Source organism: Myotis daubentonii, chromosome 16, assembly GCF_963259705.1.
Source record: "Myotis daubentonii chromosome 16, mMyoDau2.1, whole genome shotgun sequence".
NCBI classification, from domain to species: Eukaryota; Metazoa; Chordata; class Mammalia; order Chiroptera; family Vespertilionidae; genus Myotis; species Myotis daubentonii.
The window spans coordinates 36,113,298-36,131,080 of NC_081855.1; the positions used below are offsets into that span (position 1 = coordinate 36,113,298).

General features: G+C 36.3%; 1 protein-coding gene across 8 annotated transcripts in view; it reads right to left on the reverse strand.

The window, feature by feature from the left end:
* Nucleotides 1-17,783, reverse strand: part of MED13 (mediator complex subunit 13) — a 100,409-nt gene that overhangs the window by 28,859 nt on the left and 53,767 nt on the right. For all 8 annotated transcript variants that reach the window (XM_059669783.1, XM_059669784.1, XM_059669781.1 and 5 more), the window contains 7 exons: nt 16,216-16,429; nt 14,818-14,899; nt 12,484-12,605; nt 10,750-10,840; nt 10,403-10,617; nt 8,818-9,014; nt 6,773-7,683 (listed from right to left, as the gene is read on the reverse strand). In XM_059669783.1, coding sequence (XP_059525766.1) covers nt 6,773-7,683; nt 8,818-9,014; nt 10,403-10,617; nt 10,750-10,840; nt 12,484-12,605; nt 14,818-14,899; nt 16,216-16,429 — 1,832 coding nt within the window. The remainder of the gene's footprint in view (nt 1-6,772; nt 7,684-8,817; nt 9,015-10,402; nt 10,618-10,749; nt 10,841-12,483; nt 12,606-14,817; nt 14,900-16,215; nt 16,430-17,783) is intronic.

The window sequence follows — 17,783 nt, forward strand, 5'->3', positions numbered from 1 at the left end:
TCAGTGGATAGAGCATCGGCCTGCAGACTGAAGGGTCCTGGGGTACAATACTGGTCAAGGGGCACATTGCCCGGTTTGTAGGCTTGATCCCCAGTAGGGGGGCGTGCAGGAGGCAGCTGATCAATGATTCTCTCTCATCATTGATATTTCTATCTCTCTCGCTCTCCCTTCCTCTCTGAAATCAATACAAAATATATTTTTTTTTAAAAAAAGAAAATCTAGCTAGGATTTTCTTTACTATTAAGACTTTCAACAGCTCAAAAAAATCTAATATGAAATACTGAATCTCTATATGGTAATATAATACACGTCCTCCTCAAGCCTATTTAACTATGGAACTTTTTCTCTGGGAAGATTTTTGCAGCATTAGTGTTCTATACAACACTCTTTGGGAAATACTTATTTCTACAAAATACACTACATACCTTGTAATTAAGTGGAAACATTTTATATGGAGTTAAGCCAGCACAAAATTAAACCATTGTAAAAAGCAATTTTTAAAAAACTGGATTTCCAAGGCATTTATGGGAAAAAGGAAGGTGTAATGAAATTAAGACTTTATGTCCCACAGCATTTTTAAATTTGCAATCATTGCATTCAGTGATGGACATAACATGAGAATTATAACTTAAAAAAAATTAGTCAAGAATTTTCAGAAATGAAATAGATCTTACAAAGATCTAGCATAGCTTTATTTTATGTATGAGGAAAGTGAGGCCTAGTATTAGTACCTGAGGGTCCTAGAGGAATCAGGACTAGAATTTTTTGTAAATGTAATTTTTCCTTGGCTATTTGACAATGCTGCCCTTTGCTTTAGAAAATATCCTCTCTCTCTTTGTTTTTGTTGATTTTTAGAGAGTAGAAAGGGAAGGGGAGAGACCACAGAGAAGAGAAACCATCGATGTGAGAGAAAGACACATTGACTGGTTCTCCCCTCCTGCACATGCCCCGACCAGGGCTAGGGATAAAGCCTGCAATCGAGATATGTTGCCCTTGACCGGAATCAAAACTGGGGACTCTTCAGTCCCATGGGCTGATGCTTTATCCACTGAACTGGCTAGGGCAAAAAACATATTCTCTTACGTGAGACCATATATACTCTCAACTTTCCCCCCCAGTAATTTTTCAATCATGACCCATGGGCGCACACATCTAATTAAGGGTGTGGGTTAAAATCCTGTAAGAATGTAAACTGGCTAGTATGAGAGGTAAATGACATCAAAGAAACTTGACCATCATTACTATTCTGTTCCCAATCAAACTGAAACTGCCCAGTGTAATTTATATTTAAAAATACAAAATAATAAGGCAGTTTTTAAAATGCCATATTATTTTAAACACCTACCTCATATATTGCAGTAAGATCCCTAAAAAAAAACTTTTGGCTCCATTTAACAAAGCTTCATTTTTCTGGACATAGTACAAACATAGGCTATAATCTCTTTGAGATCCATAGGGTTCCAGCATAAGTCTCTCCCAGTAAGGGAGAGGCAAATGGAGAAAGCACCAGAAAAATCATAATCATAAACTCAACAAAAAACGTGGGGATTGGCAGTGGTTCTGGAGATTCATCAGTTTCCTAAATAAGAAAAAATATATTTTGAAGAAAAATCATTTAAAAGCAGTATGTCTTTTTTACTGAAATATCAAAAAGTACTAAGTCATTATTAGTAGTAAAAAAATATTTTTATTAAAGACAAAAAATACGTAAAGCCAGTGGACTGAGGCTTTTTCCACAGTTAAGAATTTTGCTAAAATGGTCTTTTAAAAAGAACATATGACTTATATCTTCATTTAAATGCAAAAAAAAAAAATTGATCTGAATAAAAAAAACTTAGAAGTATAAAAAGAAAAACATGGGAGGAGAGTTTTATTTTTAAATCTGGACTGGGGAAAAGCCTTTCTAAGCATAACATAAAAACCTATCCATTTAAAAAACTGATTAATCTGACTATATAAAATTTTTAAATTTTTGGTATAAAAGAAAAACAATAAAGCCCAAATGATTAAACAAGTTGGAAGAAGGATTTGCAATGTATATGAAAAAAAAAGGTTTACTATCCTTACCACATAAAAGGGAAGTATAACTCTGTAAGAAAAATGACCAAAAAACCTAATAGAAAAAGTGGGGTATATGATATAAACAAAGTTCACAGCAATAGAAATACCTCTTGCACATAAAAAAGATGCTCATTCTCATGACAAACCAATTAAAAATAATTAATAGCAAAACAATTACAACACTCACTATGTGTTAGGTACTGCTTAAAGATCTTTCTTTTTTATTAACTCATTTAGCCCTCACAAAAAACTATACCAGGCTGATACTAATATTAATCTCATTTTAGAGATGAAACACCAGTAATAGAAAAGTTTAAGGCAACTTGTCCAGTAGTATACAAAGATTGGCAGAAGTGGGATTAGAAACCAGGAAATCTTCCCTCACAATCTATACTATTCTACCTCTCAACTATAATGAAACAACCATTTTTCAGCCATCTACTTACTCAGCACCCTACTTGTAAAAGGTTTGGGGGAACAGGCATTTTACTGGTAGGAGTTTAAAACTGGTAATTATAATGAGTAATTTGGCAATATTTAAAAAAAATATATACACACATGCTTTACAAGCCAGGCATGTCCTGAATTCTAGAAAAAATAGTTGTAATAATTACGGGAAACTGCCCAGCCAGCGTGGCTCAGTGGTTGAGTGTCGACCTATGAACCAGGAGGTGGTGGTTTAATTCCCAGAAAGGGCACATGCCCAGGTTTGCAGTCTGGATCTCCAGTGTGGGGACATGCAGGAAGCAGCCCAATCAATGATTCTGTCTCATCATTGATGTTTTCTAACTCTCTCTCCCCTCTCCTTTCCTCTCTGAAAATCAATAAAAAAATATGTTTTTTTAAAAAAATAATGATGGGAACCATCTATCTATAATAATAATAAAAGTGTAAAATATTGCTAATGAAAACTGGACGTCCTTTCAGACAACCTTCCAGACAAAAGCTGTGGCGGCAGGGGCCGAGGGCAGAGGCGGCCCACGGCGGGCAGCAGGGGCCAGCCCCTTGCACGAATTTCATGCATCAGGCCTCTAGTCTATATATATAAAAAAGCTAATATGCAAAAGTGTCCCCCTCAGGAGTTTAGACTGGGAGTTCAATCGCTCCCTATGTGTGCTGACCACCAGGGTGTGGCATGGAACCAAAGGAAGGGCCCCAGCTGGCAGCCGGGGGAAGGAAGGCCCCAGCCAGCAGCTGGAAGGCCCCCAATAGGCCCTGATTGCCAGCCAGGCCTAGGGACCTTACCCCTGCATGAATTTTGTGCACTGGGGCCTCTAGTGTGTCCATTGACAGTAGACTGGTAAGATAATAGCATGTGGAAAGAAACAAACAGAAATACATGCAGCCATTAAAAAGAGGAAAAAACCAGCCCTGACTGGTTTTGGCTCAGTGGATAGAGCGTCGGCCTGCGGACTGAAAGGTCCCCAGGTTCAATTCCAGGTCAAGGGCATGTACCTTGGTTTGGCGGGCACATCCCCAGTGGTGGGGTGTGCAAGAGGCAGCTGATCGATGTTTTCTAACTCTCTATCCCTCTCCCTTCCTCTCTGTAAAAAAAAATCAATAAAAATATATTTAAAAAAAAAAAAAACAAGAGAGAAAAAACCAAAAAAAAAGAAAAAAAAAAAGAGAGAGAAAAAAACCTCTCTGTATGTACTGATCAGTAAAAAACTCTGGGTATTGTGGTTATGTGTGTGTCTACTATTTTGGTGGTGTTTTTTTAAAAAATATATTTCTATTGATTTCAGAGAGGGAGAGAGAGATAGAAAACATCAATGACTAGAGAGAATCACTGAATCAGCTGCCTCTTGCAACACCCTACACTGGGGATCGAGGTCCACAACCCTGGCATGTGCCCTGACTGGGAAACTGAACCATGACCTCCTATTTCATAGGTCGAAGCTCAAACCACTGAGCCACACACCAGCTGGGCTCATCTCTGATGTTTTCTATCCTCTCACTCCCCTATCCCCTTCCTCTCTGAAATCAATAAAAATACATAAGGAAAAAAAAAAAAAAAAAAAGGAATGTGACAAGATATAAATTAAACCTGCACTTCTCACTGAATGTAAAGTTATGTATGGGATTGAAATTTATTTAGCTATTAATAAAAGAAGGCAAAAAGGAAATATGAGAAAAATCTACTACTTCTGCATAAAACATAATGCATTCTAAAACCATGCACAAAAAGCCAGAGATTTTCAATGTTAAAAAAACTATCATTCCAGACATATTTTTTAAAGCTCCAATTATATCCCACCGTTCAGAGCCAACCTTCAAACCAATAATTCATACAAAAATTTTTTAAATATATTTTCTATTGATTTCAAAGAGGAAAGGAGAGGGAGAGAGAGAGGTAGAACATCAATGATGAGAGAGAAATTGGACTGGCTGCATCCTGCATGCCCCCCTACTGGGGATCGAGCCTGCAAACCAGGGTCATGTGCCCTTGACTGGAATCGAACTCGAGGGACCCTTCAGTCTGCAGGCCAATGGTCTATCCACTGAGCCAATCCAGCTAGGGCAATTTAAAACAATTTTTTAATGTTCTTTTTTTATTATTGTTAACCATAAATCTACAATGCACATACCATATTGGGAATATTCATTTGCCTACTCTTATCACAACTAGGAAAATTTGTCCTTTTTTTTTTTTTAATGAGACCTTGAGAACCTTTATCACTAATATCACTTGCTCCTTTTTACTCCATTTTTTTTTCATTTCAGTTTTTGTAAAATAAATGATTTACAACAAAAGTGTTGCTCAGTTCTTTTTTAAAAAATTTGGGCAGTATGATTCTTTCTACATATAAAAATTGTACTGGTAAGTCTCATGTAAAAACAGATCTAAATGAAGTTATTCTTTCTGATGTACCAGTATACTGAATGCTGTAAATGTTCAAAGTAAGAAAAGCTGAGATTGACCCACACTGCCTTAAGTCAAGCATATGCCACAAAAAATATTTAAGAAAAAACAAACTGTGCTTATTCAAATTGGGCATAGAAAACTGAGGACTGAAAATAAAAGTAGTCAATATACATACTATAAATTACTTACCATAAGAGCCTCGGCCAGCCATTTTATGAAATTGTTGCCAAGTGAGAGGACCTTGAACCCCCCAAGGCCTTACTGTTCTTTTTTTTTCTGAATAGCATCCTGAAGAACTGGCTGAAGAGATAGGAGCATTCGAAGTATGTCCTGTGAGCACTGCATACTCACATCTATAACCATTAAAAAAAAGTACGTAAGAATTCTGCTTGACATAATTTTTATATATAGAAAACGCTAAAGGACTCCACCAAAAAAACCATTAGAAATAAGTAAAAGTGCAGGGTACAAAATCAATATATAAAAATAACTGTTGCATTTCTATACTCTAACAAACTCTCATCTTCACCATCCACAACATAATAGCAAACAGAAAAAAGAATCATGTTTACTTCTCTACTCAAAACTGTCCTATAACTTCCCATCATGCTTTTTTTAAAAAATGTTTTTATTCATTTCAGAGAAAGTGAGGTAGAGGAAGAGATAGAATCATCAACGATGAGAGAGAATCATCAATCAGCTGCCTCCTGCATGCCCCCTACTGGGGGTCAAGCTCACAACCCTTGGGTGCATAGGCTGATGCTCTAAGACAGCAGTCGCCAACCCTTTCAAACCTGGCGGGACCACCGGTTGGCGGACCACTGCTCTAAGCACTGAGAAACACCAGCCAGGGTACTGGCCAACTCTTAAACTTTATCTCCTACCAGTCTCCCCATCACCCAATTCATCCCAGCAAACAGTGACTCCCTAAGCATACTTTCTCACTCAGGGTTTTTTTCACTGCCTAAAACACATTCCCCTCGGTTAGCCACAGAGCTAACCCCTACCACTTTATGTAAGTCTTTGTTCAAATGTTGTCCCCTCAGTAGTATCTTCTCTTATCCAAAACATCTAAAACGTCACACTCTTTCCCTGTCCAAGTGGGAGTGTTTGTCCCTGTACACCAAAAGGTGTAGGTTCGATTTCCCCTCAGGGCACATACCTATATACCTAGATTGTGGGTTTCCAGCTCCAGTTGTGGTATGTACAGGAGGCAACAGGTTGATGTTTCTCTCTCACTTCGATCTCTCTCTCCTCTCTTTTCCTCTCTCACTAAAAGTCAATAAAAAAAAATCATATCCTCCGCTGAGGATAAAAAAATAATAAATGTCACACACACTTGTCTTTTTCCACTCCTCTACCTGCTTTTTTCTTCAAAGCATTTGTCACTATATTATATAATTACTTATTTTTCTATTTTTGTATTCTTTACTAAATTACAGGCTCAAAAAAGGTTGGGAAATATGTTAGTCCAATACTACTTTATAAAAGAACAGGTTGAGAACATACTAGGTGCTCATAAAATATTTAATGAGTAAAAGCATGTTGAATACTGCAGACATCTAGCAACTTTCTGCTAATTAACATGTGCAAAGTACCTTTTATACATCTACACAATAATTACAAAATTTATAATAACCCCTACTTTTTATTTTGAAATTAAAACTAAACTACTAGGAAATTCTCTCTTTGAAAGTTTTCATTCTTAAAGGAGTTTTTAAGTCCAAATTTAAGTGTCTCTGTTGGCTACCTGGGAAATGCCTTTAATACTTTCTCTTAAGAAAGAAAAGCCAAGTCATACATCTAAAGGAAAACAAACAAAAATTGTTCCATTAGCATACTTACCATTTCTTTTGGACCAGGGGTGTAAGCACGAACTTTTCACAAGCACTTCATCAACTTTTCCTCCTGACATGTTATCCATGAACTGACGCCCATGTTCTAATGCAAGGTAGCAATCATTGCAATAGTCCCGCTCTTCAACACGTACCCAATTGCTAACTACACCAATTTTAGGAAAAGGATCTTTTTCTGCTGCTCCAAAGGGTGAAAATAAATTAGTGCACTGATCTTGTAACAGTAATATCAACTCATCAGGCAATTTTTCAGATTCCTTTAGTCCTCCATTAACATGTTCAGTAGTCCTGAGAGCTTCAAAACGTTTTTCTGCTTCTTTGCCACATTCTGTGTTGCGTCCTATGATATCTAGTTCATCTTCAAGAAATAATCCTGAATTGTTTCCAAATTTTCTGTTCATAACAGCACTGAAGCCACAGGTACACCTATACTGTGCTTCCTGCGTTGGATCTGGAATGTAAACTCCAACATCGGCACCCTTGATATTCATGTTGCAGACACAGATACAGCAACTATCAAAGTTACAGTCTTTAAACAAATTCATAACTGATTCTGAAAGAATGAGGTTCACATAAAGACTGTGTGCCTCTGGGATGGAAGGAACAGTTGCAGGTTCAACAGAATTAAGGGGTCTGCATGTGGATGGGGTGGAAGCTGGTGAATACAAGTCTGAATTTTCATATTTGACTGAACCTTGGGCACTAGCAGGTCCACCAGCTCCACGAGGAGTCCTTGGAGTCCTGGGAGTCCTTGGAGTTGGGAACCTAGGGGTAGATGGAGAAGGAAGAATTCCTGCTCCACTGTTGCTAGGAGGTGCGCTGCTAGGAGGCATCCCAAAAGAAGTATGAGTTTGAGGTGTATAAGCAGGGCCATATTCTTGATCCATTGTACTTCCGTCACTAGCATCACCAGGGTAAAAGAAAATCAAATATATACATAAAGAAACATATTAGTAATGTGAAAAGCAACGGAAAATATTCCAAATGTTTTTCACTAACAGTGAAAATTATGAAAGCACAATTAGTGCTAAAATTCCGAGTACAATTAAAATGCATTTCTGGTTAATATATTCATTGTAGGAGATTATTGTGGTCTGACGACCAACCAACTAATTCCAAAATTATAAATAAAATCTGTATACACTTACCGACACCTATATATTTCTTATACTACAAATATCCATAGTTCATAAATTCTAAGATGTAAAAACATAAAATAAAATCCTAATCTTAGAGATGTCTATGGAAAGGGACCACAGCAATTTTAAGATGCTACCAATTATAAGATAACTCAATTTCACAGATTTTAAATTAGAAAACTGTGTGAAATATGACAAATGTACACATGGGAGTGGTTTAAAATTTTAGACCAAAATAGAAAAAAAAAAGCTTTTAAGACAAAGAATCAAAGCACAACAGTTCTAAGTTTTCTAAGTTTATCCATGTCCAGCTAATCCTAGGTAATAAAAGCCTAATATGCTAAGTGTCCGGTCGTATTTTCAATCAATCAAAGTGTAATATGCTAATGATATGCTAAAGCTGCTCAACTGCTTGCTATGACATGCACTGACCACCATGGGGCAAATGCTCCAAACAGTAGGTTAGCTTGCTGCTGGGGTCCAGCCGAGATTGGGACTGAGCGCGACGGGCCAGACACACCCTGGAGCCTTCCCGTAGTCCCTCCCCAACTGGCCAAACTCCCACATCCCTCCCCAGCCCTGATCGTGCACCTGTGGGGTCCCCCAGCCTGGCCTGCACCCTCTCACAATCCGGGACCCGTCAGGGGATGTCAGAGAGCCAGTTTCAACCCTATCCCGCAGGACAGGCCGAGGGCCGCCCCCCCCACGGGTGCACGAATTCGTGCACCAGGCCTCTAGTACCATTATAATCTTATTCATCAGAAAACAACTTTTAGAATTTTCAAAAACCAGTATATTTTTTCCAGGAACCAGCATACCAGGTACTTCAATGAAAAAACATTAAAGCTATATTAGTACTCATATACTGTACCAATAACATAAATCTAAACCAAACCTGTCTTTGATGAATGGCATTGCAGGTCCTGAAGGAAGCAATTCCATTTTTCCAACAGTCCAACTCTGACGGTAAATACACTCTTCTGGCAATTTGATAGGAGGCAGGCATTGGCTTGGTAGAGTTTTTAGAGGTGCAAACATGGAACATCCCACTAGAACTTGACAATTTTCAGGCTTGTAGACATAAGAAAAATCCTACAATATAAAGACCGTGACATTCAGAACCTTATCTTCCATGGGGGGAAAAGCAAACCAATTCTAGCCATTTTTTTCCTTTCCTGAAACAAAATAAAAAAATGTAAATATAATTCCTTTTTTTTTTAGAGAGAGAGAGAAAGGGAAGGGGGAGAGGGGAGGGAAGGAGATTTGTTGTTCCACTCATTTATGCATTCAATGATTCATCTTGTATGTGCCCTGACTGGGGACTGAACCCACAACATTGGCATATTAGGACGACACTCTACCAACTGAACTACCCAAGCCAGGGCAATTCTATTCTTTTCTTAAATACATTCTTTTTTTCTTTTTTTTTTTTTAAATATATTTTCATTGATTTTAGAGAGGAAGGGAGAGGGAGAGATAGAAACATCAATGATGAGAGAGAATCATTGACCAAATGCCTCCTGAATGCCTCCCACTGGGGATCATGCTTGCAACCTGGGCATGTGCCCCGACTGGGAATCAACCAAGACCTCTTGGTTCATAGGTTGACACTCAACCACTGAGCCATGCCCATGACAGCGGGGCATCTTAAATACATTTTTTTAAAATTTTAAATTCTTTATTGTTTTAAGTATTACATGAGTCTCCTTTTTCCCCCATTGACTTCTCCCTGGCCACTCCCACCCCCCCAGCACACGCCCTCACCCTCCCAATGTTTGTGTCCATTGGTTATGCTCATATGCATGCATACAAGTCTTCTGGTTGATCTCTTATCCCCTCACCCCCCGCCTTCTTAAATACATTTTTTTTTTTTTTTGGTGCCCTTGACCAGAATCGAACCTGGGACCCTTCAGTCCATAGGCCAACGCTCTATCCACTGAGCCAAACCAGTCAGGGCTTAAATACATTCTTAATAGTGTCACAATTCAGTCTCCAAATTTGTTAACTACAAAACTGAATCAAATAATTTTTAAATTAAATTTAGTGATTAGTTAATAACATTAGATACATTTCACATGTACAACATTGCAATTCAATATCTGTATACTCTACTGTGCGTTCACCACCCAAAATCTAGTTTCCTTCCTTTATGATATATTTGACCCTCTTTACCCAATTTGCTCCTCCCCGCCAACCGCGCACCCCCGCCAGTACCTCTTCTGCTCTGGTAACCACCTATCTGTTGCATCTATAAATTTATTTTGTTAGTTCCTTTACCTTTTGTTTTATATTCCACATGAGTGGGAAGTATATGGTATTTGTCCGTTTCCATCCAAATTATTTTGCTTAGCATAATACCCTCAAAGACCAACCCATGTTGTTGCAAATGGCAGTATGAAATGAATTTTGAATATAGCTATAAACTAATTCTATATGAAAATATAGTAGTAAATTATTTTCTGGAGAAATAAAATACTTACTTTAATTTCAGAAGGTTTGGGGCTACAGAATCCTTCGTCGACCTCAATTTTGAACTGTGCTCCTATACTACAACTATTTCCTTCTAAAACAGTTCCTCCAGGTGTTGTATCCATATTACCATATTCTTTATTATTCATATTCATTGGGGAAAATCCCATTATATGTTGTTCTAATGATGGTGGTGTAGGATACATTTTATGAAGATCTGCAGTGCCTATATTTAATAAAACACACATTTTAACATAACACTCTAAAGAGGTTAATCTGTTTAAAACAAAGATGTGGAGAATTTTGTTGACATTAAAAGTTTGCAGATTTATCTGGAGCACATATTGGGGAAGCTTACTTATGCAAGATAACGGGTCCAGATTTCCTGTCTTTGATTCCTTGCAGTTGGATTTATCATCTGATCCATTTGCCAATTTTTTAGATCCAGGCTATTAAAAACAAAAACAAAACACCCACATATTTATATTTATTTCAAGTTTTATATCCAACGTGATCTCAAGATAGTAATCATTCAGATGTGACTTGAAAGAAGAGTCCATTCATGAAAAGTAGTATTTTGAAGTTGTGCTAGAGCCAAATACACACTAGCTATGATTTAAAGACATAAAACACATTTTAGGCAATCAATAAACTCAGATTAGTTTCTCTATTTCATAATCCTCCAAATTAACAGAGGAAAAAGTTCCTTCAAAGAAAATAACCCATAGTTTCAAAACACTTAGAAGAAGCAAGAGTAACTTCCATTTAAAACCTATTAAAATGAAAATAAAACCTGCAATAAGAAGGGTTGTAATTAACATCAGATTTGCTTCTTAGTAAAAGATACTCAGAAAGTATCTGTACCCTTAAAGACATTAGTTTCCTACATAATCAATCTTCCTTCTGATGTCTTGTTTACACTTTTACCTTGTTTAATAATCTCCTTACCCCTATACCAGTAAAAATGCTACAACAGGTAAAACTAAGCACAAATTTCAGAAAGATCTCATATGACAAAGCAACAGGATCCCTAACTAAAAATAAATCTTAATACACTGAACAAACCAAGTTTCAGTATCTCCAATCTGTCATTATTTTTAGAGCTGATAACTTGGTTCCTGTTAGCCACTTTGTCAAAAACACCAAACTAATCTCTGATTACAACCTTTTTACCTCAAAAGAGCCACAGCTGATACATGAATGGTAGCAGAGAGAAAGTATAAAGTACCAAAATTTTAGGGATATATTTACCCAGTAAATGGTATCCTAAAATATACTATATTATGGGATATAAAATAAAAGTTTATATATAGTTGTATCTGGCTTATGTCACTTAATTGAATACACCAAATGGGCATATATGTATGTGTGTATGTATATGATGAGAGAGGATTAAAAGTATATATTATATAGGACAAGAAAGACCAAATGTACTATAGAAGTTTCCAAGCTACCTTATGCAGATGAAAAAGGAATTCCCTTTTATGATAATGCAGCACCCAATTCATTAATTTGCCAGAGACTTGACATTCTAGGGAATCTCATTTTAAGCTTTAATTCCTTTTATCTTCACCTTTCTCTGCAAATGGGTGTTAAAGATTAAATGTTACTTTTTCTTCCTCTTTATTATAGTATTTAGCTGTCTTATAATAATGACTATTATGTCAAACAAATTCTAAAGAAGTAGTATTCCTTAATAAATTGACAAGGCATGTAATTTTAATGTTAATTACTTATTCTCTAAACAAGTCGATTCTAGGGCCATTTCTCAACTAGAGGATCAAAGATAAGGAAAATAATACTATTTCCTAAGAACTGCGGGAAAAGAACATATGGCAGAGCTCAAAGTTTAATCATACAAGTCCTTCAAACACACAAAACAAAGAAACAAAGTTTATATGTGATAGACACTATGTCAACACTGTACAAACATGAGGCTAAAAAAATACAACCAATTAATGAAATTTTATTATAAAGTATTTCCTATTGTTCAGGGCTAAAACAATATTCAAGTCACATATCACTTCTGAAAAAAATTTACATAAAATCAAGGGAGAAAACTTATAACCTTAATCATTAACAGGATACTCACTGTTAGTTCATCTTCATCAGAATTGAAGAGATTATCGAGGTCAGTATATGAGACAGCCAGGTCTGAGTCATAAATTAAACTGGTTGAAGGAGGACGAGCATGACTAGTAGGACGTAGAGCATCTACATTTGTCAATGAAGAAAAAAATAAATAAATTCTACTACTGACCAAATAAGTATTATTCTATTTATTTAAGCTAGATACATTACTTTACATTTATAAGGGTATAATACAATAAGAAGTTGTGATTTGTTTAAAATCTATAAATTTTTTTCACATAAAAATGTAAACATATTAGAATAGAATTAAACACACACACAATTTCATTTTTCTATCTTCTTGAATGCAAAGGAAGCACAGTACAAAGACTAAGTGCTCCAGCTAGAGTCAGACAGTTACTCTGAATTCCAACTCCAACAGTAAGAGTACGACCCTGGGCTACTGACTTAACCTCTCTGTGCCTCAGCAACTGCAAAAATTAAAGGTGATAGATTATAGGTAAAGCACTTTGCCCAGTGCCAGGCACTTAAATACTAAATAAATATTACTTCCTAGGTAAGTTTCATTTCAGTTCTAGAATTTTATTCTCCTTTTTACTTTTTTCCCCAGTTTTAGAGGGAAAAAATATATTACTTAAAAAGAACTGCAAATACAAATAGAAGTTAAACTCCTCTTATATTCCCACACAAGAAAAAAATGAAAAACAATTTGCAGTTTGGTGTATAACCTTCCAAAATATCCTTAGGATGTCAAATGACTTGAAAAGCCCTCATTTTCAGAAAGATTAAAGTCATTTTCCAAGTGCCCCTGCATGATAAAGACTCACTAGAGCAATAGTTCTAAAATTTTAGAGTATGTAAAAATCATCTAGGTTTTTAAAAACCAAGATTTCCAATCTTCACCTTAAAAGATGCTCTAGAAGGTGGTAAGATGGTCCACATTTTGAGAAAGCCACACCACAGACACAAAAAGGAAATTACACATTCCTTATATCCCAGAGTAGGTAAACAGGCCAAAGAACCCAAATTTCATTCAGCAACCTACCATTAATCACTACATTTTTTTTTCCCCCCTAAAAGACCATCTTCCTTATTCTGGAGGAGTTTTTTCTTATTTCTATTTTTGGTCACACAAAGCCTGACTTATTAATTGAGCTTTTAGATCTGAGAAGGACCTTAGGCAATGATCTCATCCAGTCTTATTTTACAGATAAGAACTATTTTTATTTGTAAAAAAGGAAAGAAGTTCTAACAATTCAAAACACAATTTCTATCATCTGAACTTGCTTCTCCCTATGCAATATAAACAACGATCCATCATTTTAAGATATCCCATATCATAGAAATCCATCCCTTTCTATGAAACATATGAATTTTGCAAAAAAGAATTGTAGAAGTCCAACAACTTCAGATTAGAGTTGACCCTTGAACAATACGGGTATGAACTGAGCCGGTCCACCTAAAAGCAGATTTTTTCAGTAAATATGTTGATTATACTAGGCTTACCATAAAGCAATCATATTGCTGCCTTTTCATGATCAATGAATAAATCATTATACCTATAAATATCAATTTCTTTTTCACATTATCTTTTCATTTTTGATGTCTAGTGCTAGTAATATGTATACTATCTAGTGTTTCATATCGTCTAAGACAGCATTAATGCAGGTACTGACAGACCATATAGATAAATAGGTACAATACTGTAAATGTGTTTTCTCTTCCTTATGATTTTCCTTAGCTTACTATATTTTAAGAATCTATATCTATATATCTATATCTATATATCTATATCTACATATAGATATAGATATATATATATGCCTAAGCGACCTTTACGACTAGTCGCTATGACACGCACTGACCACCAGGGGACAGACGCTCAATGCAGGAGCTGCCCCCGGTGATCAGTGCACTCCCACAGCCAACCTCCCACTACCGGCCAGCCTCCCACTGCCAGCCAACCTCCTGCGGTCCCTCCCCCTGGCCAGCCGGCTCGATCAGCCCGATTGGGACTAGGTGAGATGGGCCACAACTGGCCTCGATCGCCAGCCAGGCTGAGGGACCCCACCTGTGTATGAATTTGTGCACCAGGCCTCTAGTATAGTATAAAATACATATTACAAAATATATGTTAACAGACTGGGTATGTAATCAATAAGGGTTCCAGTCATAGTTGGCTATTACTAGTTAAATTTTTGAGGAGTCAAGTTATATGAGGATTTTCGACTGTGTGGGATCGGAGTATCAGCACCCCAATCCCCACACTCTTCAAGGGTAGTTTGTAGTAACAATCCTGGAATGAAATACTTTGATTCTGAAACAGAAGTTTTACCTTGCTTGATAGAGGGACTAAATAATGACATAGCATCTTCTTCATGTGATAACACTGTTACACTAGATGACCCATCTTCTACCTGCAAACAATATTACATATTAGGCTAAAGTATATCATATCATGTACCAATAACAAAATCCAGAAAATACTGTTTCAAGCATTCTGCTAGGTATTTTGCAGATATTATCACTAATTCTCACAACTAACCTATATGATAATTAAGTAGCATGCCCATCTTACAAACAAAAAAACAGTTCTAAAGATAACCTGGGTAAATATGGCTGATAAGTTGTGGGAGCTGTCAAACTCCAAAGCCCATGTTCTGGTGATGAAAGGAAACTTAACTTGGGGTGGAGTGAATACACAATATACATATGATGTGTTATAGAATTGTACCCCTAAAACCTATATTATTAACCAATGTCACCCTAATAAATTCAATACAAAGAAATAAAGTAACAAAGTCCATATTCTTTGTACAGTATCTACAGCCTTCCCAGCCACTACTGTTTTCATATTTACAAAAAGACAAAATTTCAAGTACCTAGCACATAGTAAACATATTATTGTATTAAGCATATAACTGAATTCTTTTCATAATTTTACAGCTTTCAATTTTCGTATTTTGTATTTAAGGCAAAAGACATATATAGCAGGGTTAGCTTGTGCTTAAGAGATTCTCAAATATTTGATATTTAACCTTTTAATCAAATACATATTGATATGTCTTATACTTCATTAATATAACATTTTACTTTTAGGGACACTATAAGTTCTTGGCTCACATATTTAAAAATAAGTATTTTATAAACTCAGTGATATGCATTCTATTGTATTTTTGACAACTGGTAATTCACTGATGGCATATTTTAACTCAGTATTAAAATAGTTCATCTACCTAAATGTCCTGATTTCAATGTAAGAAAAGTTAATGTTCTCTTTTTCCAATCCAAAAACTTTTAGAGCAAACAAGATCTTTTCATGACAGAAGGCAGCTATAATTTAAAATAGGTGCCTGACTTACCTATTTTATTTTTATTTTTTTATATATTTTATTGATTTTTTACAGAGAGGAAGGGAGAGAGAGAGTTAGAAACATTGATGAGAGAGAAACATCGATCAGCTGCCTCCTGCACATCTCCTACTGGGGATATGCCCGCAACCCAGGTACATGCCCTTGACCAGAATCGAACCTGGGACCTTTCAGTCCGCAGGCCGACGCTCTATCCACTGAGCCAAACCGTTTTCGGCCTGACTTACCTATTTTAAAAAATGTTTTTCTAAGTTAAAATGATGAATCTATTCTATTTAAAAGAAAAAAATGAGAGGTATGGTACTATATGCAGTGCTACAAGTCATCAGAGACCCTTTGGTATATACTTTGATTTCTCTTACCTTTTGTTTTTTCCCAGCTTCTCTCTCGTTATTTTGTCTATCTTTCTTATCAGGAAAAAGAAATTCCTCATCTCCTTCAACAAATGCATATGGATCAATTTTAGGTTCTTTTTCTGCATCAGATACTATTGCTGAAAGATACTGATTTTTAATTTGATATCGCTGTACTAATTCATCAGAAACTTTTAAAGGTTTCTTACATTGCACCATTAACCTGCATTAAAAAAAAAATTAGAAAATTAATTATATTTATTTTCCATAAAAGCACAAAAAACTTCCAAAACAACTTCACTATTATGAAGTTTTTACAGTTATTTAAAGGTGATCTAACCTGCAAGCTTTCATTTTACAAATGAAGAAACTGAGGCAGAGAAAGGTTATGTGATCTACTGACATCTCATATTTAGCAATAAAGAAATGGAGCTAAAATTCAAGTCTCCTATTCTATGTTGTTTTCACCAAAATATGTTTTTTGTTTTTGTTTTGTTTTTAAATATATTTTATTGATTTTTTACAGAAAGGAAGGGAGAGGGATAGAGAGTCAGAAACATCGATCAGCTGCCTCCTGCACACCCCCTACTGGGGATGTGCCCGCAACCAAGGTACATGCACCTGACCAGAATAGAACCTGGGACCTTTCAGTCCACAGGCCAACGCTCTATCCAGTGAGCCAAACCAGCTAGGGCAAAATATGTTGTCTTTTGGCAATCCGCTCAGTTCCCAAGTTCTCAAGCACATTAACCTGACAAAATCCATTCACTTAAAGGAACTCTCAAATTTAACCTGTTCCAGGACAGGCACTCTCAAATTATGGGCTACATAGTGAGACAAGACTTCACTTACACGATTTATACATTTACACAATGAAGAAGTGATTATTCTTTTCCCATTGCCATAGCAGATATATTTTAAGTTAAAAAATTATAAAGGCCTGATTTGTGTTTCATGAAAATAACATTATTAGACTGTTAACTCAGGCAAGATGTTTTACAATAGCAGGTGAAGTTTCAGAGCAAGTACTTCAGAGGTGTTTTTCTAATCGCATTGGGAAAATCAGTTTTTATAGTCTCAGTCTTCTGGTTCCACATGGAGACAGATAAGCATACTTCTCTGCACTCTCCTAAGATAACCAATAAAAAGACGAAGAATGACATAACAACAGTGAAGTTGGAAAGATGAGAACTAATAGAAAATAACAGAATTGAGAAAGCTAAACTCTAAGGCTAAGAGAGGGAAGATACAACAGGCTGACCTGCACCACAGAACCGTGGAAGGCATCAGGAGTTCTAGATCTCTCTACACCAGGGTGCTTGGTGAATGTGAATACAGAATGATTTTTAAGACCCCTTTAGACTCCCAAATTCATGTTCTCTATGGCTTGCAAAGCTGAGATTCCCATGCTGCTAGAACAGTGGCAGCCAGGCTTCTAAGTCAAATCATGCTCAGAATCCTGCAATGACTATTTTCCACTGAGTAAAAACCATAATCCGTATAAAATCCTACATGATCTTTGTCCTTTTTCTAACTTCATCTTCTATTCTATTCCCTCTCTCACTCATTCTGCTTCC